Consider the following 27976-nt stretch of genomic DNA (forward strand, 5'->3'; position numbering starts at 1 on the left):
CTGGTTCCTCTGCCTTTTCTAAGTCCAGCTTGAACATCTGGGATATAGGTAACATGCTCCAGGGATGCAGTGAGATGACAGATGTACAGACCATCAGAAACACTTCACAGATAAGCACACTCATTACTGTTAGGATAAATTGGCTCAGAGTTCTTTGAACAGTGTTGGTAAACTGATGATAGGTACTGGAGGGACCCTGAAATAAGGTTAGAGGAATTAGCATGGGAGTATTAAGAAGGGAGCATACTACTTTACTATGACCACAGAAAGGAAGATCCTAGACTCGCAATCAAGGGGTCTGATGTGCAATTCGGGCTTACACTGACTCCTTGAGTGGCACTGGTCAAGTCAGCCCATCCTTCTGGCTTTCAGTTGAGATGAGTTTCATCTCTGGTTGGGGCTGTGAGAACCCACTGAGATGCATAAATGACCCTGTTGGAGAGGTAGGATGAGCTCCATCCCTGTGAGCTCCTGCTGTGACAACTGCACTCAAAGGCAGAGAGGACAGGTGGTCCTCGCTCCTTCCTAAGCTTTCTGAAAGTGCAGACACCATACGGTGCGGATGGCCCGCCATTACTCACCACGGGGCAATGAGAGGAGATGCAGGCGATGCAGTGTCACCAGCACGCTTCCTTTTCATAAACAGGTTCTTTGCAGGAAACTCTCCTCTTAATATGGGATGAACAAGATGGAAGTGTAGGTGCTGACTCTGTGAGAGTCCTCCAAATGAAGGTTAGAGCTCTTTGGAGTGTGTGCGCCACGTCCTATCCACTTCCCCTGATCAACTGTGCAGGTGGAGACCAGAATCTCATCCCTCCAGCACCTCCATGCCCGTCTGTGTTTCCTCCCTGTGACTCTCACCTATGCCAGCAGACCAGGGAGCTTAGAATCTGATCTCTGGGGTAATTGCAGTTGGTAGTCAGAGAAGACACAGTCCGAGGATGCTTCCCTACAGGATTTTTTTTTTAATTTTTCATTTTGCATTGAAGTATAGTCTATTAACAATGTTGTGGTAGTTTCAAGTGAACAGTGCTGGGACTCAGCCGTACATACACGTATCTATCCATTCTCCCCCAATCTTCCTTCCCATCCAGCCTGGCACATAACATTGAATAGAGTTCTATGTGCTACAATAAGACCTTGTTGGTTATCCATTTTGAAAATAGTAGTGTGTACATGACCTTCCCAGGCTCCCTAACTATCCCTTCCCTCTGGCAACCGTAAGTTCATTTTCTAAGTCTGCCCCACAGGATGCTTTTAATTTCAACTTGGGTTCTAGTTTGTAAAACTTGCCGGCTTATTGGCCCTCAGTCTTCTCTCTGCATGTATCAGTCAAAATTCCCTCAGTGCATCTTTTTCAATCATTGACTCTTCTAAACTTGAATGAACCTGTGAACTCTGAGCATTGACAGAAATGGCTGTATGTAAAAATGTCTTTACAGAATGGCTTTTGTCATATCTATTAAGAGCTGGTGTTTATTGAACTTCTGCTTCACATCAGGCAATCTTTGGAGTTCCAGAAGATACAACTTTATAGAAAAGGCAGTCCATCTTTCAGGCTCTTGGTTTATCTCTAGGGAGATTAAACATGGACATAAGAAAATTTAATTTAAAATATAGGCAATATGTAGTGAATTCTAGAGGGATGGAAGAAGTGGCAGTTTCAACCATGATGTGAAAAAATTGGAAATCCATGAGTCAGATCCAGTCCACAGAGTTTTTTAAAAAGAAATTAAAATAAAACAAAACAGTCCTTACATCATTCTCTACTTTATCTTGAAAAACCCAGAGATTTAGCAAAATGCACCAGCCTTGGAGCATTTTACTAGCAGAAGAGTCACCCCCTTTTAGATGAGGTGGGACTTGCCAGGTCTCACTGCCCCACTCCCCCAGCCCATAGTGTCCTCATCTGTAACTTGGCCATCTTCCCTCCTTCACCTTACCTGCCTGACACCTGTGGATATTCTCAGTTTAAGAAGCTGCTGCTGAAGCTTCTGGCTCAGAAAACAGATTACTCACTGTGGCTGTCAGATCTCACGAACCCATGGAGTTTTTATGGTTATGAAGTCCAGGTAGGATTTGGGTAGGCAGGAGAGGACTTCCAAAAGAGTGTGATCAGAGGCCTAGGAGGGGAGTATACCCCCAGGAGGCAGCCACCAGACCACCTGGCTGAGCTGAAGGACCACACGCAAAGTGGTGGGAATCAACAGGAGAAATGCAAACTGGGAAATAATTTAGATGCCAGACTGAAATGATCATGTTCACAGTGAAGATCTGAAGATTTTTTAGTCTCAAGAATACCTTGAGGGAAATGGTGTCTTAGAAGGATGTATGGGTGATATACATATGAAGGGTTCGAACTAAATGAGGTGAAAGGCAGTCACCTCACTTTAAAGGCTAAATTGGAAATCCAGAGGGCTTCCTGGGGGACTCAGTGGTAAAGAATCCGCCTACAATGTAGGAGATGGGTATTCGATCCCTGAGTTGGGAAGATCCCCTGGAGGAGAGCAGAGCAACCCACTCCAGTATTCTTCCCTGGAAAATCCCATGGACAGAGGAGCCTGGTGGCCTACAGTCCATGGGGTTGCAAGAGTCAGACATGACTGAAGCAACTGAGCATGCATGCCTGTGGAAACCCAGGCTGGAGGGCTAGAGGGTCTGAGCCTGGCTGGAAGCATCAGGAATGAGGGGTAAATGGTGGGAAGATGCTGTGGGGGCAGAACCACCAGAGCCTATATAACTGATGGACATGTGAGCTTGAGGGAAGAGAAGGAACCAAATCAGACTCTGAGGTGAGCAGGCCCAGGTTAGGGGAGACATGCTGGATGCAGGATGCAGGAAGGACTGTATCAGCCTTTGCCGGGCATGAGCGAATCTGCTGCAGGGCGCCTTCCTCCCCAGTCCCTTCAGGAAAGACTCTGACCCTAGCCTTTCTCTCCCAGGAAAAAGACGTGACTCCAGATAAAAATCTCCTGTCCAAGGTGCGAGACGCAGCTCTGTGGCTGGAGACCCTGTCAGATGGCAGAACCCCCAAGCCTTCCCTTGCCACTGCCTCCTCCATTGCTGACTTCTTCCTTGCCTTAACCATCTGCAACTCCGTCATGGTCTCCACGACTACTGAGCCCCGGCAGAGGGTAAGGATCGGTGATGGTGTGGCTGGGATGGATGGGAGGAGCACAGGCGTGAAGGGGGTGCCCTGCACAAGAGCACAAAACACTTGGGTCCTAGTCACACTGTCACCGTGTCATCACTGTGAGACCTTGAACAAAGCTCTTGTCCTCTCTGGGCCTCAATCTCGTTATGTTTTAAATACAATATAAGAAGTTTCATGAGTTTTCTGTGTAGATTTCACATTTTGTGTCTGTCTGCAGGAAAGACGTTAAAAGCTAACATTTACTGAGCACTTGCTATGTGGAGGGCTCTATGCCAAACGTCGCCTGCACTATCATTTAATCCTGATGGTCCAACAATCCTGTGGGGTATGTCTTTGGATTTAGCAAGTGAAGAAACAGTGGCTCAGAGAACTTGAGTAACTTAATGAAGGACATATGGTGAATACATGGCAGAACCATCTGTATGATTCTATCATAATATCACGGTTTACTGGTATCTGATTTTTAAAGGGGGGGTTAAAAAAATGAACACCTTGTGTGAGGTTTTGCTAAGTTAGAGATAACACAGCTGGATGGCCATTTATAGCAGATTATACTTGGAGTTATTTTTCAGTACTGAAGATCGATTTATTTTGATTATCCACATACTCTCACCCAAGCTCTCTTGTAAGTGAATAATAATGGGTGTTACAACACTTGGCTACAAAAATCGAGAAAAAGAGGGTTCATCCAGGCACCAAACCAGAGCCCCTATTATTACACACAGATTCTAAACTACCCTGAAAAGTCAGCAAGTAATCAGAGGTCTGCAGGGAACTTTGGGAGGCAGGAAGCTTTATGTGAGAAGTTCTATGTTCAAGAAAGAAAGAAGTATACCCTCCAGTTCTCAATTTTCAAGCTAATGGAAGGCTACAGCTGGCAGGTAGCTCAGAAGCCCCTGGAGTCAGACAGACCCAGATGTGAGAGCCAACTCTGCCACCTACAAGCTGGGTGATCACAGCCCACTTAATCTCTTTATGCCTTGGTTTCCTCATCCAGAAGTTGGGATCATGATAGGATCCCATAGCACTGTTGCTGGGAGGATGAAGTGAGATGCTGCATGTAAAAATAAAGCAGGCAAGGTGATGATAAGGGTTCAGGGTATGTGAACTGCAACCCTGAGTCTGGCTTTTGTCTCCTTTGCTTTGCTTGGCCCATGATCAAAGTGGGATGTCACCACCAATCCCTAGGAAGTCAGGGCTGGAAGGAAACCAGTGGCCTACCCGTCTCACGTTTTAGTTGGATAACCCGAGGCTCACAGAAGGGGGAAGGCTTGCCCACCATCACTGAAGTGGATGACTGCAAAATGAGCTTCACATTCTGCCATAAGGCAGCTCGATAGTTTTCCCAGCCTGGAGAGTCACATTCTCCTTTCCTGTTTTGCCTCAAGGTCACCATGCCACCCTCAACCAAGGCTCTGGGGACATCCCTGGAGAAGATCCAGCAGCTGTTCCACAGATTGAAGCTTTCAAGCCTCAGTCAGTCCTTCTCATCCACTGCACCCTCTGACATGGACCTGGGGGAGAGCTTGGGGGCCAACATCCCCACCACGGACTCGGAAGAGAGAGACGACGGGTCAGTGTGCAGCGGGGGCTATTCCACTGACGGCGGCTACAAGAGCAGCACGTGGGAGCAGGGCGACATCCTGGGGGCAGGGCCGGGGGCCTCCCTGGAGGAGGTGCTGCAGGCCCCAGCCCTCAGCCTGGCTGGTCCCGAGCTCTGTTATGAGGCTGAGAGCCCTGACGAGGCTGCCCTAGTCCATGCTGCCCGTGCCTACAGCTTCACACTGGTGTCCCGGACACCCGAGCAAGTGACCGTGCGCTTGCCCCAGGGCACCTGCCTCACCTTCGATGTCCTCTGCACCCTGGAGTTCGACTCTGTCAGGAAGAGGATGTCTGTGGTCGTGAGGCACCCGCTGACCGGTGAGATCATCGTCTATACCAAGGGCGCCGACTGCGTTATCATGGACCTGCTGGAAGACCCAGGCTGCAGTGAGTCTGTCTCATCGGGGTCCAAGAAGAGAGGGTTCTGGTATTTAACTGGTGGCTTGGAATGGTAACTGGGGGGCTTGAGTTACAGTGTCACTCTGTCCAGCAGGTCCCAGCTGGAACACAAGCCCTCGAGATGTTTTCCTGATAGCATCTTCCTTAACACACACTGCTCTCCACATCTCCATGACCTGGAGAATTACAGAGCTTGTTAAAGGCATTTAAAAAAAGAGGATCCTCTTTATTTATCCCAGTTTCTAATTTTCCAAGCTCATTTAAACATGGGTGCTCCATACACAAATTCCTCCCCACCCCAGGACATCCGTCAATATACCCTAGAAAATACTGTGGTCCTAACTCTTAGTTTTGGGGACAGGCCAACTGAACCTGAAGAGGGAAGTGACGTAAAAGAAGAAGCTCAGCCAACTAGTGGTGAATCCTAGTGGAGGTGTCCTAAATCCTGGTTCAGAGCTTTTGTCACACCACCAGAATTCTGCACTGGGCTCGATTTGCTCTGGGAAAACTCAGGGGATGCTCTTTGTCATCCCTTTCCCCAGCCTCCCCAACATGGATTTTCATTAACTTGCTCCAAGCCAGAAAAATGTTCCAAAGTCCCTACATTATCAATGTCCAGTTTTGGAGCAGCATGAATTAGTGTGTAATCACTTTCTGATTGCTAACAAGGAGAAGACAGTTACGGGGCTATGATTCTCCCAGGACAGGAGATTCCAGCCAAGTTTCAGAATTGCCCAGGCAGCCTTGTGCCTCCTGCATTGTCAGCTATGGATCAGAGCCAAGAGGTTCATGGGGATTGATGAGCGTTTAGAATGGGAAGGGAGCTAATTAAGTGTCTTCATCCCCAGACTCTGGCAGTCAAGGGGATTCGGTATTTCAGAGTCAGGGGAGCCACACCATTCCATTCCTGCACAACAGCTTTCCACACTGCCCTGGAGATATTTCTTTGTTCCTCACCTGATTCCAAAATGGATGAGATGCCTCCAATAAAAGATTCATATACGATGTTACCATGAGATTTAAGAAGCAAAGATTTCAAAAGCAGGGGGGAAAATAACCTCAGGTTTAGTATATGTACAATGTTAGAACAGTCAATTTGACCCTGAGGTCCCTGGTAGCCTGAGCAATAAAGTAAACTCAGAAGTACACAGGTAGAAGGCAAAAGGTATTTTTAATCTCAGGAGCAGATGTCTTTGAACATAAAACATCATAGATAGTGCTCAAAAAGACAAGGCACAAAGATTGTGCTTAAGGCATCTGGAAACCAGTAACATCTGAAAATTAAGGACATCATCTTTGAAGGGATTTTATACTGTATAAAAGTAGGCTTAGAGTAGTATCAGGGGGGAAAAAATCAGAGCTTTGTTGGACTTCCTCATACTTATCTTACTGTAAAGAATTGTACTTTTAATTTTGCTTTATATGGAGGGATGGACACAGGGCACAAAATTTGTTTACCGCTTAGGGTTACTAAAGATCTCAAGCCAGCCCTGGTAAAGAAGAATTCTGATGCTTTTTTCAAGCTTAGACTTACAAAGTGCTGCCACTGATTACAGATGTCTGTGATATCTCAGATGAAGGAAGTGGTGATGGCATCGATCCTGTCCCGTAAACCCCCAGCCCAGGCTGAAAAATTCTTTTTTATCTGATAGATAAAAGTACTGGAATTTCAAACGAAAAAGATAAGTTTCTTCTAAGAGAAATGTATTATATAGGACTTCAAACAAGGGACTTTGAGCTACACAATGAAATATTTTTCACACTAGATTTATAGGAATCCAAAAAATATTTTTTTGAAACCTAACTCAGCAAAACCAGTATCATAAGGAATTTAGCAGTGAGATTTAGGTCTCTCTTCATCTTGGAAGCAACTTGCCATAAGGACTAAAGTAGATTACAGAGCAGGTGATGGATAGCATTTTTAAGACTTAGCAAACAGCTGGTTGGAGCTTCTCAGGTGATGCTAGTAGTAGAGAACCCTCTTCCAATGCAGGAGACTGGAGTTTGATCCCTGGATTTAGGAAGGTTCCCTGGAGTAGGAAATGGCAACTCACTCTAGAATCCTTGCCTAGAGAATTCCATGGACAGAGGAACCCAGTTGGCTGTAGTTCGCAGGGTCCCCAGAAGTCATACACGACTGAAGCAACTTAGCACACATGTAAACAGCTGGTTATTCAGGGCTAAACTAGTCCCAGGGAAGACTTCCTGTTCTTTGATTCAGAGGCCTTCCACTGGCCCTTCAAGTCTACTATGTAAGTTCCCAGGTGATTCTGATGCAAACAGGTATTTGAGTTTTCCATGCTTTTTTTTTTTTTTCTTTTTTCCTGCACAATATACAGGATCTCAGTTACCCAACCAGGGATGGAACATAGGCCCCTGCATTGGAAACATGGAGTCCTAACCACTGGACAGTCAGGGAATTTCCACAAACAAGCACTTGGGAACAATACTTGAAGCCACCTAACTTCCCTAAATAGTACTTCTCTCAGCCAGACTTTTGATGATCAGATATAGAGAGCGGACAGTTTAAGGACCTATGGAGTTACCACTTTGCAGGGCAGCTTGGAAGAGCAGCTTCGTGTTTGTGACAGGGGTATGTGTGAGGGGGTGGTATAAGGGAATTCCTCCTCTAAAGACTGCAGGGTGTTAGAAACAGGATCCCTGAGCATTTTGTCCATGACCTCATGGGGAACAATGACTATTTGACAGTGACTGACACTGATGTGGAAAAGAAGATGAGGAAAATCCGAGCCCGGACCCAGAGGCATCTAGACTTGTATGCGAGAGACGGCCTTCGAACACTGTGTATCGCCAAGAAGGTAAGAATAAATTCTGCATTTAGTGTCCGAAAGGCTCCGACCCTGCTTGTGTCTTTTCTGTTTCTTGTTAGAAGAGCCTCAATATTGGTTCTTCTAGTATTTTCAAAATTGGCTATCCTGACCACACAGACCCACAACTTTTGACAATCTTGCTGGGACAGAAATCTGAGTGGTAAGGTTCCTTATCAGTGTGGCCTTGTGGTTCCCTGCTTTTCATTGTCTATGTAATTGTTAACCTATAACTCATGATTTTTTAATGTTGTAATTTTGCCTTTAAATATCCTCTTACCATTTCCATCATTTGCTGAGATCTAGAAGTTGGGAGATTTTATGTGATCACATACAAATCTAGATTTCTGTTTTCTCTTGAAAATGTAGAGGATCTGGAAAACTGGATTACCATTCTTGAATAGCTTCAAATACTATAGCCAGGTAGCAGCAGATTCCTGCTGAGGAATATATTCTTCTGCGTTCCGGGGTTGGTCACAGTACCTACCACTCTCTATCCCATTGCCCTTGGACCAGCTACATTCAAGAAGGTTACCTTCCCTGGGCCCTGCAGATCTTTCATTTCGAAGCCCCTACAGGAAAGGCAAGCAAAGAGCTATGAATCCCAGAGTTGGAGAACCCAAAATCAGATAGGGGAGCTACAGTGGGCATGCATTTCAAAATGGTTATAAGTGATTTCTGTTTTTTTTAATTGGGGTATAATTGATTTATAATGTTGTTAGTTTCAGGTGGACAACGAATCAGTTATACATATACATATATCTTTTTTTTTTTTTAGGTTCTTTTCAAACTTAATGGTTATCAGAGGGTAATAGGGAGAGGGATAAACTAGGAGATTGGGATTGATATACACACTACTATATATAAAATAGATAATTAATAAGGACCTACTGTATAGCACAGGAAACTCTACTCAGTATTCTGTAATGGCCTATATGGGAAAAGAATCTAAAACAGAATAGAAGTGGTTTCTTCTCCATAAATCCCAGAGCTCTTCATCTCTTTTGTGATGCTTAGTACAGCATAAAGTTTAAGAGCACCCACTTTAAAGCCAGGCCTGGGACAAGTCCCAGTCTCACCATTATCAGTGATGTGACCTTGGGCAAGTTTCTTCACCTCTCTCGGCTTTAGGATGTTCTTATCTGTAAAACGGTGTTAGTGTTCACTACTTCATACAGTTGTCATGGAGATTAACTAAGATAACACAAGTAATGCCGGGACATTGACTAGCACTTCCTACTCTATAGATCGTAATTAAAACCTTACCACTTTCTGTATTTTATTGACATTATCTATTTCTATTTCGCCTCCTCTGATAAGACTGTTCTTCCTCAAAAGTAAAAGACCTACATGTGTTCCCACAGTGCCATGCATGGGTGGGAAATTAAAGAATATTTGATGCTTAGACAAAGGAATCATTTATTACTGTAACAGACAGTGTGCATATAATGCCAACAGAAGGGTCTAAAATGCTATGAACTCCAGAAGAAGAACCATATCCTCTGGTGGTGGTTTACTCTCTAAGTCATGTCTGACTCTTGCGACGCCATGGGCTGTAGCCCACCAGGCTCCTCTGTCTATAGGATTTTCCAAGCAGGAATACTAGAGTGGGTGCCATTTCCTTCTCCAGGGGATCTTCCCAACCCAGGGATTGAACCCAGGTCTTCTGCACTGTAGGCAGATTCTTTACCAACTGAGCTACCAGGGAAGCCCCCTGTGTCCTCTAGTTGGATTTTTTCAGCCACTGGACACCTCCAGGAGCTAGTGGAATAGTCTACCAGGCTACACAAGACCTGTCTGCTACTTACTTTTCTAGCCTCATCGCTGGTCCTCTCCATCTGGCTCTCCATCCTTAAGCCAACTGCTGTGTTCAAGGAGCAGAAAGAAAGCCAAGTTCACTGCTGTTTCACAACCTTTGCACTTACCTCTTCCAATGACTGAACACTTCTCATCATTGGATTTCAGCCTGTATGTCACCTTGTCTAAGAGTCCTGGCCATCCAAATAAAAATAATCCCTCTTCCCACAGCTATCCCCCTACCCAGTCACATGCTGTTTGTCTTCTGTATAGTCCTTGGGATGGTCCATTCTTTTAAATTATTCACTTAGATAATGTCTCTCACCCTCTATTAGCACATCAGCCCAGGTCTGTAGGGCTCTTGTCTTTCTTGATCACTACTGTATCTATAGTACCCAGAGCACCACAGAGGTCAACAGACGTTTGATGATAATGGAACATGAAGATCAATCCTTCATCAATTCAAGAATCTAAAAATAATAATAATAATAATTAAGGGGAAAGCCCCATCTAACTGTATAGTGAAGCTCAAGTTGGCCTGTAGGAGGTCCAGCACGTGGGCAGGGGAAGGAGACACCCAGAGTTGTGAACGAGCCTCTTCCCATCTCATAGGTCTTGAGTGAAGAGGACTTCAGGCGATGGGCCAGTTTCCGGCGTCAGGCTGAGGCATCCCTCAACAACAGAGATGAGCTTCTCATGGAGACAGCACAGCATCTGGAGAATCAACTCACCTTACTCGGTAGCTAAAAATAAGTTTATTGTTACATTTTTTAAAAGGAATGCTACAAGCTGGAAACAGCATTCATGGCTTTGATTCTGACACTATTACAAATGTGTCTCAATTAGGAGCCTCCCTGGGGCGCCCTTCCAGGCATTTGGCGCCAGTGAGCTGTGCCGACATCCTACCAGACTCCACACCCTGCTTCCCAAGGATGCCCAGGAGCATTCCTGCACTCCCTGCTAGAGGAAGCCTGGTTGCTTCTCCTCCAGTCATTCAAATGTTTATTGAGCACCTACTGTATGCCAAGTAGCACACTAGGTATTGTGGCTTCAACAGGGAACAAGAGCCACGGACCCTGCCCTTGATGATTAAATAAGTAATTTCATCAGAGTGTGGCAAGAGTGGGCCTGGGAGATGTAGCTGGTGGGATGGAAGCACAAAGGAGAAGGTGGCAACCTAGTGCAGAGCCAAGGAGGGCACAGGAGGGCTTGAGCTGATTGGAGAAAGGGAGCTCATCGAAGGGGGAGGGTGTTCCATGAAAGGGAAGGGCCTGAATGAAGGTCTGGAGGTGAGAAAGCCTGGGCTAGCCGGAGACTTAGAGGTCTGCCTTGGCTGGACCATGGAGTGTGAGGGAGACACTTGAGGTAAGAGAGGTCAGGAGGATATAAATTAGGAAGGGCCATGTAAATCGTATGCTAAAGGTTTGGAAAAGGGGAGTTAAAGCAGGGACAGATTTATGTTTTACAAAAATCACTCTGACTGCTGCTATATAGAAATTAGATGGCTACCCTGGGGGAAAGAAGAAAAGCACCAGCTAAGAGACAGCAGTGGATTTCTGTTGAAGGAAAAGCGTTGCCAAGGGAGAAGGGGGAGGCTTTCTTTTTCAGATTCGTCTCCTCACAGCTTGGGAACAAGATCTAGGAAAGGCAATGCCTGCACAGCATGCAATTACTGGCCACGTGGCCACGTGGCAACAGCCTCCTTTGGGAGGCAGTGCTGACCTGGGGATGAAGGCCACGTCTTGGCCCCCGCACCCCTCTGAGCCTCTCTGCCTCCTCTGGATAAATCACACTCCATCTAGCTCAGCCAGGCCAGGGTGAAGGGGAAGACCTAGGGTGTTGCTGAAAGAAGATGGTAAAATCTCTTTATACTTAAAATGTGGCAGCAAGATTTAGTGGGATGAGTGGCGAGCCAGGGGAGGCAGTTTTGCACCTTAACTCCTTCAGCCTTTTGTTTCCTGTGTTTGGACTGCAGAGGCCTTTGTCTGCTGTCTCACGAGGCTCCCTGGAAAGCTGGTCTGGAGAACTCACTTTAACAGGAACCAGGGGGTAGCTAGTCCAGACAGCTCCAAGTACACCAGGCCATGACCAGAATGTCATCCCATTAGGGCCCCTGACTCCTGCACACCTTTCCCCTTGTTCCAGGGGAGCCTTCTGGCCCCAGCTGGTGAGAAGCGCCCCTGAGCCAGTTCAGCATAAAAGAGAACACATTTGTTAGGACCTGTCGGCTTCCCTGGCTGAGAAAGGCTCTCGCCACCTGTTTCATTTTCTCTCTCACACCACTAAATGTGTTTTTCCTCCTCTCTCCTTCACTCTTCCTCCCTGTAATACACATCAGCTTCAGTCTCTCACCTTCCAGGTTAATGCTTGGAGGAAAAGATGAGGGTCAGGCATCATTTTTCATGGGATTGTTCTCCAGTGCACTTGGGCTTGAAATACAAAATGGGCCCATTTCAGGATGGAGAGGTTTATTTTTCTTCCCTCACAGTGGCTTAGGATAGAGCAGAATGGGGCCAGGAATAGACTTCATCCTGCCACCAAGAAACTGCCTTGCCATTCAGAAGCTGCATTGCATTCACACTGGCTCTCCCAGTACAAAATGATCTTTTCAATATGCATCCAGCGTGACTGCTTTGCCAACCTATTGTCACTGCGGATTATTAAAAGAAACGGCATGCTTCATTCCTGCCCAGAGTGAAATGGACAGCCATTAGTCTGTGGTCTGAAACGAATCTCAATTAAAATGCAGGTTTATTTTTGCTTAATCACTTGGCAACCATTGCATGTTTGGGTATAATTCATCAAGGTTGGCTCAAAGCTTGAGACCATTCAAAAAGTGATGTAATTCACATCTTTAATTCCCTCTAAGAATATTATTTTACAAACCCAGCTCTATTAATTCTGTGATGAGCACTTGCAGAGGAAAGACTTTAGTGTCCCCATGTCTTTCCACTCCTATTGCTGCTATGCCGGTCCAGCCACATCAGCTTTCCTCTGACTCTTAGCCCTGAACTTCATCCTGCTTCCTCTACCCTCCAATCCAGTCTCTAGAATGATCTTTTTAAAATTCAAAACTGTCCATCACTCTCCAACTTAACCCCCTTTAATTTGCTACCAAGTAAATACCAAATCCCTTCATGCCCTGATGGGCTCTCCATGACCCAGCACCTCCCCTCCCTGCCTCATCTCTCACCCAGCTCTGCCTCCCTTTTTTGTTTCATCTTCAGCTCTGACCTCTGGACTTTCACTCATTCTGCTTTCTCTGCCTGGAATTCTCCTCCTTCCCCACCTTCAGGGTTTATCTTCCACGTCTGAGATTGAATGGCACTTCCAACTTCCCTGGTGGCTCAGACGGTAAAGAATCTGCCTGCAATGCAGGAGAATCTGGGTCAGGAAGATCCTCTGGAGAAGAGAATGGCAACCCACTCCAGTATTCTTGCCTGGAGAATCCCTTGGATAGAGGAGACTGGTGGGCTACAGTCCATGGGGTCGCAGAGTCAGACACGACTGAGCGACTAACACTTTCACTTGTTTTTCTTCCTCAGCAGGCCTCCCCTGATCTTCTAGATGAAGTTCAAGTCTCCGGGTATATGGTTGCCTGGCACTCTGGGCTTCTCTCCTCCCATCACTCGGTTATAAATCCTTATTCAACAGGCCTTTGAGCGCAGAGAGGGTGGGAACCAGCTCTGTCTCTGTTACTGCTGGATCCTGGGTGCTTAGCACAGCCTAGAACACGGAGATAATCAATAATCACTGCCTGGTTTGATAGGGCCTTGGGGAGATTAAGCAGCTCCTTTTTCCAACAGGAATGTGAGCTATGCTGTCTTTCCTCATTCCAGGAGCCACTGGGATTGAAGACCGGCTGCAGGAAGGTGTTCCAGACACAATCGCTGCTCTGCGGGAGGCTGGGATCCAGCTCTGGGTCTTGACTGGAGATAAGCAGGAGACTGCAGTCAACATCGCCTATGCCTGCAGACTCTTAGACCAGACGGACACCGTTTACTCCATTAACACAGAGAGTCAGGTGAGGCCAAAGTAGAGCCCAGATGTCCAGGTGCAGAGTGGCACCTAGGCCAACAGGAGACAGGATTACGGGTACCCAGGGGCAGCACCACCCACCCCCCCAAATCTTGGCCCCCCCGCAGTCCTGGTCCTCTGCTTCATCCCCACACATGGTTGACAGGTCTATTTATATTCATCTAGCAAAACATAGTAGCAAGGTGCAGCTCTCCCAAATCCCACCCTTCGCCAGTCTCCCCATTCTGAATATGAGAAACTGAGGCCCACAGAGGGGCTGAGTCACACTGCCCAGGGCCACCGTGTGGTCTCTATAGACAGAATAAGCCTCAAGCGCCCTTCTCTGGTCAGGCAGTGCTGTTTGCATCATTCCAGACTGTCTGCTCACAGAGTCTCAGTTGTTAGTTTCTTATACTTTGGATTAACTCATCCATTGAAAAACCCTAACTAAACTGACATGGTTCTGAGTTTAAATTTTCAGCTCCAATTTGTAATATCAAACTGGTTGCCACAGAATGAAATCTGAAGAAAATAGTACACAAGACCAGTATGCTTTGATGGGATGGGAGAGAGAGAAAGATAAGACAAGTTCAAAAATTGCAATTTTCAGCCTTAATAGGTGTGAGTGGCAGGGAACAATGTTTGGAGAAAGAGGGCTGTATAAAGTCTAAAGAAGTGTATTTAAAGTTGCAATGGTTTTTCTATTTAGGAGGAAAACATCTATTTTCAGGAAGTAAACTGAAGAAAGTAAAATTTCACTAGTTCCTTGGCTGATGAATATGGGAAGTAGGTGTTGACTCAGTCGCCCCTATCAAAGCGAGTAGTACTGGAATAGATGTGGAGTTGCAACAAGAAAGACATTGGGTTGTGGGGGTGGTAGGTGGAGGGCACTGGAGACCTAGAACATTCCATGGGGAGAAGGATGGAGAGAGGGAGGAAGATGAGAGATGAGAAGAACAGCACAGAGAGAGAGGCAGGAAGGATGACAGAACTTTGCTTTTGCCTGAGGCTGATCTGGATCTGAAACAGATGCTTACAAGTTTCAGTTTGGTTTTCATTCAATGAAGAATCCATGTAATTTTTTAAAAAGAAGTGGTGTATCCTAATAAGAAATGCCAGAGACCCTAAAGTGGCATAAAGATGAATTAGGAAAATCACTTACTTTCTTGTCAGGTGCACAGACTATGCTATGATTAGATGAACCCCCAGTGAATTTTCAAGATGAAAATAATCTCAGGGAAATATTGGCATTAATATTATGCTCAAGAAAGAAAGTAATTTGCATCTCGCTTGAGTGCTTGATCCCTGTAACAGTGTGGATGTCTGCCTGCCCAGCTTGCAACGGCAATTCCATTTGCAGTGATCATTTCACTTCCAGGAGGAGGACATCAACATGCCTGTGAGTCCTCCTGAGAGGGGTGGAGTGGTTTTCTGTGGAGTCTGTTAAATGCAATGCCTTCCTGTAAGAAGCTGAGAATGTTTGTTGATTAATTAGCCGAAGTTCCCAAGAAACAGCAGCTCACACCCAAATTGAGCTCAGTCACTGTTAACCATTTTAAAGATGTCCATGACCCTCCAAGATGGCACCTGAATGTTGAGCACTGCCCACACCCCTGGGCCCACTAAAGCTGAAAGATTAGGCTTTCTCATCCTGTTGAAAAAGTCATGAGTACAGAGATAGCACAGAGTCAGCATCACTAACTCAAAGGACATGAGTTTCAGCAAACTCCAGGAGATAGCAAAAGACAGGAAAGCGTGGCATGCTGCAGTCCATGGGGTCACAAAGAGCTGGACACGACTTATGACTGATCAACAGCAACAGAGCGATGTTAAGACAGAAATGGGGGAAATCCATTCTAAATCTGACTTATTTATATCCTGGTTTAATGTAATTACATATTCTGTATGTATTTTTTCCAATAGTTTTAATCTGTTTGATTCTATATACACTGATTTCAGTTCAGTTCAGTCGCGTCCAACTCTGCGACCCCAGGAATCACAGCACACCAGGCCTCCCTGTCCATCACCATCTCCTGGAGTTCACTCAGACTCACATCCATCGAGTCCGTGATGCCATCCAGCCATCTCATCCTCGGTCATCCCCTCTCCTCCTGCCCCCAATCTCTCCCAGCATCAGAGTCTTTTCCAATGATTCAACTCCGCATGAGGTGGCCAAAGTACTGGAGCTTCAGCTTTAGCATCATTCCTTCCAAAGAAATCCCAGGGTTGATCTTCAGAATGGACTGGTTGGATCTCCTGGCAGTCCAAGGGACTCTCAAGAGTCTTCTCCAACACCACAGTTCAAAAGCATCAATTCTTCGGCACTCAGCCTTCTTCACAGTCCAACTCTCACATCCATACATGACTACTGGAAAAACCATAGCCTTGACTAGACAGACCTTAGTCGGCAAAGTAATGTCTCTGCTTTTGAATATACTATCTAGGTTGGTCATAACTTTTCTTTCAAGGAGTAAGAGTCTTTTAATTTCATGGCTGCAGTCACCATCTGCAGTGATTTTGGAGGCCAAAAAAATAAAGTCTGACACTGTTTCCACTGTTTCCCCATCTATCTCCCATGAAGTGATGGGACCAGATGCCATGATCTTTGTTTTCTGAATGTTGAGCTTTAAGCCAACTTTTTCGCTCTCCTCTTTCACTTTCATCAAGAGGCTTTTTAGCTCCTCTTCACTTTCTGCCATAAGGGTGGTGTCATCTGCATATCTGACATTATTGATATTTCTCCTGGCAATCTTGATTGCAGCTTGTGTTTCTTCCAGTCCAGCGTTTCTCATGATGTACTCTGCATCGAAGTTAAATAAGCAGGGTGACAATATACAGCCTTGACGTACTACTTTTCCTATTTGGAACCAGTCTGTTGTTCCATGTCCAGTTCTAACTGTTGCTTCCTGACCTGCATACAGATTTCTCAAGAGGCAGGTTAGGTGGTCTGGTATTCCCATCTCTCTCAGAATTTTCCACAGTTTATTGTGATCCACACAGTCAAAGGCTTTGGCATAGACAATAAAGCAGAAATAGATGTTTTTTCTGGAAAAGAAATGCAAAAGAGCAAAATGGCTGTCTGGGGAGGCCTTACAAATAGCTGTGAAAAGGAGAGAGGAGAAAAGCAAAGGAGAAAAGGAAAGATATAAGCATCTGAATACAGAGTTCCAAAGAATAGCAAGAAGAGATAAGAAAACCTTCTTCAGCAATCAATGCAAAGAAATACATTGATTTAGGACTATTGTTTCTTTGTTATGTATCTTAAAGTGATAAGCAAGTTACGAGACCTTTCAAAACTTCAGGGTTCTCATCCATAAAACGAGAGAATTACCAACCCATCACTGGAAGTGTTGATCTGTCAAGGAATTTTAGAAGGGACTATATAGTATTAGATGTTGTTGCTTAGTCACTCAGCCACGTCCAACTCTTTTGTGACCCCATGGGCTGTAGCCCACCAGGCTCCTCTGTCCATGGAATTCTCCAGGCAAGAATTATCGAGTGGTTGCCATTCCCTTCTCTAGGGGATCTTCTTGACCCAGGGATCAAACTTGTGTCTACTGCATTGGCAGGCAGATTCTTTACCACCGAGCCACCAGAGGAACCCATAGTGTTGGATAGGAACTAGTAATAGCAACTATTATTATTATCACTAACAACATATATTGGAGACTTATTATGGTCCAGATACCATACTTTGCCAAACTTCAGTCTTCTCATCTGTAACATGGGGAATTAAAAAGTTTTATTTCAGAGGCTATTGGGAAGATTAAATAAGATCATAGAAGAAAAATAGTTATTAACACAGGATGTGTATGAGCTAACAGATTACCCCTAAACTTAGTAGCTGAAAACAGTGGACACTTATCCCACAGCGTTTATGGGTTAGGAGTCCAGGAGCACTTAGCTGGCTACCTCTGTTTCACGGTCTCTCTTGAGGTTGCAGTCAGGGATGTGAGCTCATCTAAAGGCTCAATGGGATGGGTCATTTGGGGATGGGGAGTCCTCCTCCTTCCAAGTTCATGGAAATGATTTTGAGTAGGCTTCAGTTCCTCTCCATGGGAGCCTCTCCATAGAGATGCTTCACAACACGGCAGCTGGTTTCCCCCAGGGTAAGCCATTCAAGAGAGAGAATGAGAAAGAGTGCCAAACTGTAGCCACAGTCTTTTGATAGACTGATCTGGGAAGTGACAATCCATCACTTTTGCAAAATTTTCTTCATTAGAAAGGAAATATTAGTCATAATGACAGTCAAGGGTTGGAGATTACACAAAGAAGGACGTGAGTATCAGGAGGTATAGGGATCACTGAGAACCATCTTATAGACTGCCTGTCACCACACCTGACAGATACTCAAGGTTAAGTGAATGGTAACAATTGTGATTATTATACAGACAGTTTGAAGGCAGTACCTTCAGAGATTTTATTTTGAAGCTTCTATTTCTAATGATTTGCTGCAGTCATAGGTTGGAGGAATTTATAGGCATACCTCATTTTATTGCACTTCACAGATCCTTTGTTTTTTTACAAATTGAAGTTTCATGGAATTGAGCAAGTCTGTTAATGCCTTCTTTCCAACAGCATTTGGTCACTCTTGGTCTCTGTGTCACATTTTAGTAATTCTCACAGTACTTCAAGCTCTTTCATTATTATTGTATTTGTCACGGTGATCTGTGATCAGTGATCTTGCTCTTTTACGGTGACACAAACTATGCCTGTATTAGATGGTGAACTTAATCAATAAATGTTGTGCCTGATCCGAGTGCCCCACCATCCATCTGTTCCCCATCTCTCTCCTTCTCTTCAAGCCTCCTTATTCCCTAAGACACAACAGTATTGAAATTAGGCCAGTTAATAACCTTCCAGTGGCCTCCAGGTGTTTAAGTGAGAGGAAAAGTACATCTCTAGCTTTAAACCAAATGCTAAAAATGATTACACTTAATAAAGAAGGCATGAGGAAAGCCAAGACAGACCAAAAACTAGGCCTCTTGTGCCAAACAAGTAGCTAAGTTCTGAATGCAAAGGAAAAGTTCTTGAAGGAAATTAAAAGTGCTACTCCAGTGAACACACAAATAAGAAAGAGAAACAGCCTTATTGCTGATAAAGAGAAAGTTTTAGTGATCTGGAGAGATCGAGCCAGCCACAACATTGCCTTAAGCCAAAGCCTACGCTAGAGCAAGGCTTTAACTTTCTTCAATTCTATGAAGGCTGAGAAAGGTAAAAAAGCTGCAGAAGAAAAATCTGAAGCTAGCAGTGGTTGATTCATGAGGTTTAAGGAAAGAAGTCATCTTCATCATGTAGAAGTACAAGGTGAAGCACTGAGTGTAGAAGCTGCAGCAAGTTATCCAGATGATCTAACTAAGATCATTAATGAAGGTGGCTTCTCTAAAGAACAGATTTTCAATGTAGACAAAACAGCCATATATTGGGGAAAATGTGCTGTCTAGGACTCTAGTTAGAAAGAACTCAATGCCTGGCTTCAAAGGACAGGCTGACTCTCTTGGACTAATGTGTCTCCTGACTTTAAGTTGAACCCAGTGCTCACTTGCCATTCCAAAAATTATAGAACCCTTAAAAATTACGTTAGATCTACTCTACCTGTGCTCCATAACAGGGATAACAAAAGACTAGATGACAGCACATCTGTGGACAACATGGTTTACTGAATACTTTAAGCCCGCTATTGAGATCGACTGCTCAGAAAAAAAAAGATTCCTTTCAAAATACTGCCACTCATTGACAATGTACCTGGTCACCCAAGAGCTCTGATGGAGCTATACAATGAGATTAATTTTGTTTTCATGCCTGCTGACACAACACTCATTCTGTACATACCTGTACACTTTTTTAGATGTAATGTTACTGTATGCTTAATAAACTGCAATATAAACATAACTTTTATATGGCCTGGGAAACCAAAAAATTCACACGACTCACTTTATTGCAGTAGTCTAGAACCAAACCCACAATATCTCCAAGGTATGCCTGTATGTAAATTGTGCTAGCCCCAGCTTCCCGCAAGGACTTCTTTGCTCTCTTTCTCAGAGAAATGCTTCAGCTGTAATCACCTACTCCTGAACCACTTCCTGTGGCCCCTCTGGGTCCTATACACGCCCTATTGCTTGCAATGTTCAGTTTGCTGCTGCTGCTGCTGCTGCTAAGTTGCTTCACTCGTGTCCGATTCTGTGCGACCCCATAGACGGCAGCCCATCAGGCTCCCCCGTCCCTGGGATTCTCCAGGCAAGAACACTGGAGTGGGTTGCCATTTGCTTCGCCAATGCATAAAAGTGAAAAGTGAAAGGGAAGTTTCCTCTTCGCGACCCCATGAACTGCAGCCCACCAAGCTCCTCTGTCCATGGGACTTTCCAGGCAACAGTACTGGAGTGGGGTGCCATTGCCTTCTCCGATGCTCAGTTTAGCATCCCCTAAAGGAAGGCTCCAGAATAATGAACTGCAGTTCTACTCACTTCAGAAGAAATTATTCCAAATAGTCTTAGAAGCTCCTAGATCAATGGTCTTCAAACTTGCCATTTCAGAAAAAAACCACAATATTTGCCTAAATCCATATACTACCTATACTGTTATTTATTTAATAAGTTCATTTAAATAGACTGAAATTTTTTTTTAATTTTTATTTTTTAAATTTCTTTTTAGAAGAATTTTTTAGCAGCACAATAAATGAAATATCATCTCTTGCCACAGATAAACGAACACTGCTAAATAAAGACCCTGTGAACAAAACAATGCAATTTAAATTGGTATTCCAGCTGACTGTCACAACTTTTCTCTATCTTTATTTAAAAGTGATGTTTACATAAGTGAAAGAGGTATTAAGGATATGTTTAGGTCCAAATCTGTCTTTATCTTTGATACAATCAAAAGTAGTGGAGAAGAATTGATAATAGGAAATAGCTTCTTCCCCGTATTTCAAGATAAACATCAGAAGAAATAAGTTTCTTTAAACCAATAAGACTCATCAGTTCAGTTCAGTTCAGTCACTCAGTCGAGTCCAACTCTTTGAGACCCCATGAATCACAGCACGCCAGGCCTCCCAGTCCATCACTAACTCCCAGAGTTCACTCAAACTCATGTGCATTGAGTTGGTGATGCCATCCAGCCATCTCATCCTCTGTCATTCCATTCTCCTCCTGCCCCCAATCCCTCCCAGCTTCAGGGTCTTTTCCAATGGGTCAACTCTTCGCATGAGGTGGCCAAAGTATTGGAGTTTCAGCTTTAGCATCAGTCCTTCCAATGAACACCCAGGACTGATCTCCTTTAGGATGGTATACATGGTCAATTTCAACCAATGTGACCAATACATTTGTACCAATGATAAATAAACAATGTATTTTTTCAATTACAAAGCCACAAGTTGAATCATAATGATCTGCCTCCACTACTCAATTGGATGACTTTAGACAACTTACTAAGGATTTCAGTTTCAATTTCCTCATCTCTAAGCTAAAGTCAGTAATACCCATCCTACCTACCACACAGGTATGTTCTGAGGAACAAAGGAAAAGGGAAATGACTTGTAAGAAATGAAAAGCCCAATGCCAGCCTGACACATTGTCATCATTTACTGTCTCATCAGTATCATTTATAAATGATACCATCCCTGTATCAGTCCCCATCTTACTGAACTATCTTCACTCTCATTCCCAAGCTCACTTTCTCTATGGGCCATTAATGTGGTTCCAAGTTATTCTTGCTCTGATGCTGTTTGAAATCCTGCAGAGAAATGTCAAAATCAGAGAGTGATTCCCAGGTCATCTCTATGGTAGTAGATTTTTATAACTCTTTTACCCGAGGATAAAGTGAGGCTTTTAACCTATGTTTCCAGTGTTGCTTACTAACACCAAATTGATTATTCTGCTCTTTATAATCTTTATAGGAAACCTGTGACTCCATCCTCAACTTGGCACTGGAAGAGGTAAAGCAATTTCATGGACCTCTGAAGCCAGATGGCAAGCTCTCTGGGTTCTGCCTACCTTCTGCGACACCACCCCCCACCTCAGGAGCTGCAGCTCCAGATGTTGGATTGGTCATCGATGGGAAGACGCTAAATGCCATTTTCCAGGGAAAACTGGAGGAGAAATTTCTGGAGTTGACCCGGTATTGCCGCTCTGTCCTGTGCTGCCGCTCCACCCCGCTGCAGAAGAGCATGTTGGTCAAGCTGGTGCGGGACAGGCTGAGAGCCATGACCCTTTCCATAGGTACCTGGCATGTAGAGATGGGAGAGGGGGAGGGAGACTGGGCAAGGCCACTCTGACATGACACCTGGACCAGAGCCGGGAGGTCAGGTGTCACAGTCAGGATGCTGAGGCTGAGGGCGCTGTCAAAGTGACAATCAAGATGTGACAGCAGAGCAAACAGGCCAAGCAGAATGGGAGAGCGAACCCAGGCTCTCTGCTAAGGAAACGTCAGGACTGGGCTGGAGGCCAAAGCCAAGTTCAGAACACCCAGGTAGATCAGTATACACTCAGGCTCCCTCAATTCTGGGATGCAGACCATGTCCCCTTCAATTCTAATACCATCCACCACCGGTGTCCGTGGACTTGATACTCTGCTGAGTGTGGGGAGATTTTAAAAGTGGAGCCTGCCCCACATTTAAATGAATGTATATACATTCATTTCTAAATACAAGACTCCACATAAAGCATACCCTCAATAAATGGTGGCTTGTAGGTTGATGAAAAATTCCTCATAGGAGATTAAATTTTAGTCATGGTTGAAGCAGAGAAATTAAAACTGTCCTTACTTCAAACCTTCCAGAAACATCCAAACCTGGATTATAAGAATCTTTATGATCTGGATTCCATTACCTCTCCAGCTACCTGCATCCCCCCAACATTCAGCACTCTGTGTTCCAGCTATAGGAAGCTGCTTACCATTCTCCAGGATCCTCATTCTCTCTCACCTCCTGGCCTTTGCCCAAGTCATTTCTTCTGTAAAACCTCCTCTAATCACACCAATGTTCCTTTACTATACACTCTGCTGGCTCCACAGAACTGTTATGACTTGGTGATGGGCTGCCCAGGAGACCACGAGTTCCTTGAATGGAGGGACAATGTCAATCTTCTTAATTCCATCCTGTACTCAGTGCGTACCAAGCACATGGTAAACATTGCTTTCATTTAGGGACATCCTAACAGATGGTTCAAGTTTTCTTCCTCCTACACAGATATGGAAAGAAATTTTCTTTCCTGGCATTTCAAATAAGAGACCTACTTTACATTGTTATTGGTTTTCTGTTTTTTTTTCATGGGGGTACAGGTTTTGTGTGTTTTTTTTTTTTTTTTTCCCCTCTTGGTCTTCAGTAAAAGCAGTTCAAAACCAGGGGGGAAAAAAGGAGGGGACAGGCAGAAAGAATACAGGGAGCAGAGTTTTACCAACTGCATCCTAATTTTAATCCCTAAATTGTCCTCTTGAAAGCTTCAGACACATTTAAGGCAATAGCTCAGGATTTCTCCCTGAAGTAAAGGGGCTGGCTTCAGTGCCACCACAGCAGAAACAAAACTAGCAGGGTGAAAAATCGGATTCCACACCTCTACTTCCCCTGGCTTGCCAACAGAAGAGGTTAAAGGGCAGGTTTGTCCTGCCACAGGGAAGAGGAAAAGTATGCACTGCTATGCTAGCAAGGAAAACATCCTTAGAAGAGTAACAGCTAGTTACAATGGCAGCATTTTTAAGATTAATAAATTTTGTTGCTAGACAATTAGGAAATTCTCTCTCTCAATTGTGTATTCTTTATAATATCATATATTTCCACACTATTATGAGACCCTACTAGAAAAACAGGTGGGGCCAGGAGAGAAAGGAGGTCATTTCAGTCTACAAATTGTGGCCCTCAGGCTGAGTTCAGCCCACTGCATATTTCTGTAGAGATGCTAAGAATGGATTTTGTGTTTTTACTGGTAAAATGTGTAAAAATCTGTTTGTCATTCAGAAAGAACAGTTGTTCAATATTGCATCTTGGCCCACAAAGCCTAAAATATTTATTATTTGGCCCTTTACAGAAAAAGTTTGCTTAACTTTAGTCTGAAGGATAACACATTGGAAAAAGCCAGGCTTGTGAAAAAGATCTCACAGTTGACAGAGTTGTGCTGTCCAAAATGGTTGCCACCTGCTATATGTGGCTATTCAATGTTACACTTCAAACTAAACAGAAATTCACCAGTCACATTTCAGTGTTCATAGGAGGCTAATGGTTTTCAAACTGGGCAATAAAGAACAGGGCATTTCTATCACACAAAAATCCATTTGACCATGCTGGTAGGAAAGGTGGCGTGTGAATGTACGTATTTGTTGAACGATAAAAGAAAAGTAGGATTTCTTGTACAAAGAGGAAAAGACATCTCTCAGGCTAAGTGACCATATCGATGGCTTTTCCAGAGGACTATTCAAAGCAACATTAAAAGGATTCAATTATGTGCAAATGGAGACAATCTAGAGCCACTTGTATAAAGCTTCTCATTGTCTCACAGCAGTTGGACCAGGATCTCACGACTACTCTCCTTTCAGGTGATGGAGCAAATGATGTCAGCATGATTCAAGCTGCCGATATTGGGATTGGAATAGCTGGACAGGAAGGCATGCAGGTATCAGTGCCTTCAACTCTTCTTGTTACTTTCTTACTTTCCTTTATCCTTATTGGTGAATTAAGGAATTCCCCCTCAGTGCTGGAGGAACTCCTAAAAAGCTTTGCAGAATTTTCATCTGAGAGGCAGGGGGCTTCCAGCCTATACATAACCTCTATCACCCCATCCCTACTGGCCAGTCCTTCAGAATAGAGATCAAAGGATGCTTGGCTTTTTACAGACAGCTGATTATACCTGTATTCTAAAGCCAAATAATACTCAGCCATTCAGGAAAAACGAAGTTTCCCCCTGATTCCATGTTTCCTCCCTGCAACCCCTACCCACATCAAGGTTGCAATACCCTTTGTGAGCAACTGGAAAACAATTTTCAATTTCCATTTTAGCTGTGATGGCTAGATGGACCTACACATTGCTTGTACCAAAATTACTCAAAATTCAGCCTGGAACAAGCATACCAACTTGAGCGCTGTGTTCCCCATTCAGACAGACCCCACTTTGTAGTTTTGAACCATTAACAACTGTGTTCCCACCACCAGCACAGACATTAGGTGTTACCTAATGTTGGTTGTTGGTGAGAAGGAACGAACATTGTCACTTTTTGAGTGTCTATCATAGGCTAGCACTCTATTTGCACTTCACATTTATTATCCCAGTTTCAGCAGTCACTACCACCCTGTGTGTTAGGGATTGTTATTCCACTTTTTTCTGATGAGGAAACAGACTGAGAGAGGTTAAACACCTCGACCAAGACTCTGACCAGGGTTTATAACCAGGCATGTCCAAACCTCCTACTCTGAAAAGTAATATGAACTGGGTCTAGTTCTGAGTCATCTCAAGGACAGAAGACACATTTTGGCTCTGCAGAAAGAAACAGCTGTCCAACCAGCAGCTCCACCTGAGACTGGAGTGGAAGGCCTGCCTCGGGAGGTGGCCAAGGGTAAAGAGAGGTTTGAGGATAATTTGCATGGAAGCCCCCAGTCTCTGCTCAACCATCACATGCCTAGCATGGTGCTCAACACACACTGGTTCATAGTAAATGCTTGTGGGATAAGTGGAGGGAGGGGAAGGGCCAGACCAGACCGCTGGTCCCTTCTGGCCGCCCTCCTTGGATTCTAGTGAGATCCAGATTTCCCAGAGGAGGGGCAGGGGAGTGTCAGAGTCCAAAAAGTCATCCAAGGGTGCTATATGTGACAAAGGGTCTTTCAGGCCTTACCTACTGCAGACCTTAGAACAGAGCACTACCCTCAGGGGAGCCTCTTTGGTCCGTTAGCAGCCATGATGGAAGCCGATATGTCTGCTCTGCCTCTCAGGCTGTCATGTCCGGCGACTTTGCCGTCTCCCGCTTCAGACACCTCAAGAAGCTGCTGCTTGTGCACGGCCACTGGTGTTACTCGCGCCTGGCCAGGATGGTGGTATACTACTTCTACAAGAACGTGGTAAGTAGCCCGGCTGCAACCTCCCACCCTGCCGCCAGGCAGACAAAGCATCTCAGCATAAGGGAATGAGTCAGGCTGACCTGGATTTTGAATCCTGCAACTGTCCCTTAGCAGCTCAGTGACCTTGTACTTATGAAGTCTCTCAGTCATGTTCGACTCTTTGCAACCCCATGGACTGAGGCCTACCAGGCTCCTCCATCCATGGGACTTTCCAGGCAAGAGTACTGGAGTGGGTTGCCATTTCCTTCTCCCAGAGATCTTCCTGACCCAGGGATCGAACCCAGGTCTCCCATATTGCAGGCAGACACTTTACCATCTGAGCCACCAGGGAACCTTGGGCAAGACAATTCAGTTCTCTGGGCCTCAATTTCTTCTTTGATAAAATGGGGCTAGTACTATTCAGTGAGGTTATTGTGACTACCAATGCTATCTGGAAAGCATGTGGCGCATAGGCAGTACTGTGAGTAGTTCCAAGCATGCACTGGAGTCAGATCAGATTTGATTCAAATAGAGGTTCCTGTATTCAGTAATGGCTTCATACCTTTGTTTCCCCATCTGAAAAATGGGGATGATGATAGTAGCTTTCTCATATGCTTGCTATGAAGATGAAATGACAGCTTGTATAGAAAGTGATTGGCATGTAGTGATCACCTCTAAAATTAGCCATTCTTTTTTTATCATTGGTACTGCTATTGTAACTCTCAGAGGAACTCCATAATTGAGCTTTGTTTTCTGACTGCAAGGAGGAAGGACTGGAAGGTCAGCTAGTGTGTCTTGTAGCTTAGGTTTCCTCCCCAGATAGAGATAGACCAATGCAAGAGCCCCATTCTGCCTCTCAGGAGAGTAAAGAGAAAGCTTTAGGACTGGAATCCTGGGCTTCCACCCAAGACCCTACATATCACTTCAGCATTGCCAGCCTTCCCAGCCAGGACTTGTCATTTCTTTAGTGGTCCAGTGATTAAAACTCTGTACTTCTAGTGCAGAGAACATGGGTTCAATCCCTGATCAAAGAACTGAGATCCCACATACTGTGTGGTACAGCCAAAAATAATTTTTTTTAAGTATCTATTTGCAAAAATACTTAGAGTACAGTGATCATCTGGGTTTTAGTCTGGCCTGACTTTAATATGCTGTGTGAACTTGAGTTACTTAACTTCTCTGAGCCTTGAGTCCCTCATCAATAACATGGGGGACTAGGACTCTATCTGTCCTCAGAGGCCATTATCAAGAGGCTTTATCATCAGAGCTCTGGGTAGCATGTAGCACTATATAAATAGTCATTATGAGCTATTATTGTTTCTCTAAAAAAACGTGTATTTCTGTCTTGTTGATAAGGGCCCAAAGCAGGCACACACCAGCTGAGGTATTAAAACTGTCAGAGGTTGTTGTTTGCAAAGCACGTGATTAACAATGAGCATAGGAAGAAGCCAGAGCTCTGCCTTACTAAGTGAGGAAACAGGGCCTGCGTTTCCCATTATCCAGTTCAGGGACCTTTAAATAATTCCCAGGAGACTCCAGATAGAATCCTGTTTGCATAAGGAAAAGGGGAGGATTAAGACCAGAGTGATGGAAGGGAAACGTATCAGGCCAATAGAAATTACAAAATGGCATATATCTGTTCTCCCAGTCCTGCTTTCAGGCCCCGTCATAGTTACCCTGACTCAGGAATAAGCATTTCTTTGCAGAGTTCAATGTATATGTAAATAAGCAGCATGACAACTAATAATGTAAATTTGAGAAACTGTATGGCACCATGATTTCAACAAGTCTATGCAAACAAGTCTCTGACTTGAAAGACTGCTTATTTAGAATTTTAAATGCCCCCATTTAATGTTTTTTTCTCCTTGTCTCCAAAAGAATCATTCTTTTGAATAAGCACAACTTATCTGCATTAAATTTGTGAAACAGAAAAGGAAACGTTTCCAGCCAGCCATGCTTTCAAAGCTTAAATGATATTTATTTCCAGCCCGATGCCGTGCTTGAAATTTCAATACCGATGCCGTATTATCTCCCCTTTGCAATTAGAGGGTGGAGAACTATGACTTCCACATCCGAAACCAATTTCAGAGGGGATTAAAACCCTGCCTGCTCTGAAATGTGAACAATGAATTAATTATACACTGTAGCTTCTTGGGAGGAAAAGCA

At 44.5% G+C, this 27976-nt stretch overlaps 1 protein-coding gene across 1 annotated transcript in view; it reads left to right on the forward strand.

The window, feature by feature from the left end:
• ATP10B (ATPase phospholipid transporting 10B (putative)) overlaps window positions 1–27976 on the forward strand; it is a 325005-nt gene that overhangs the window by 264816 nt on the left and 32213 nt on the right. Inside the window, exons 11-18 of the mRNA XM_040239470.1 lie at window positions 2943–3134; window positions 4543–5143; window positions 7865–7974; window positions 10393–10519; window positions 13620–13804; window positions 21689–22010; window positions 24319–24395; window positions 25706–25831. Of these exons, the coding sequence (XP_040095404.1) occupies window positions 2943–3134; window positions 4543–5143; window positions 7865–7974; window positions 10393–10519; window positions 13620–13804; window positions 21689–22010; window positions 24319–24395; window positions 25706–25831 (1740 nt within the window). The remainder of the gene's footprint in view (window positions 1–2942; window positions 3135–4542; window positions 5144–7864; window positions 7975–10392; window positions 10520–13619; window positions 13805–21688; window positions 22011–24318; window positions 24396–25705; window positions 25832–27976) is intronic.

Source organism: Oryx dammah, unplaced genomic scaffold, assembly GCF_014754425.2.
Source record: "Oryx dammah isolate SB20612 unplaced genomic scaffold, SCBI_Odam_1.1 HiC_scaffold_5, whole genome shotgun sequence".
Taxonomy (NCBI): Eukaryota; Metazoa; Chordata; class Mammalia; order Artiodactyla; family Bovidae; genus Oryx; species Oryx dammah.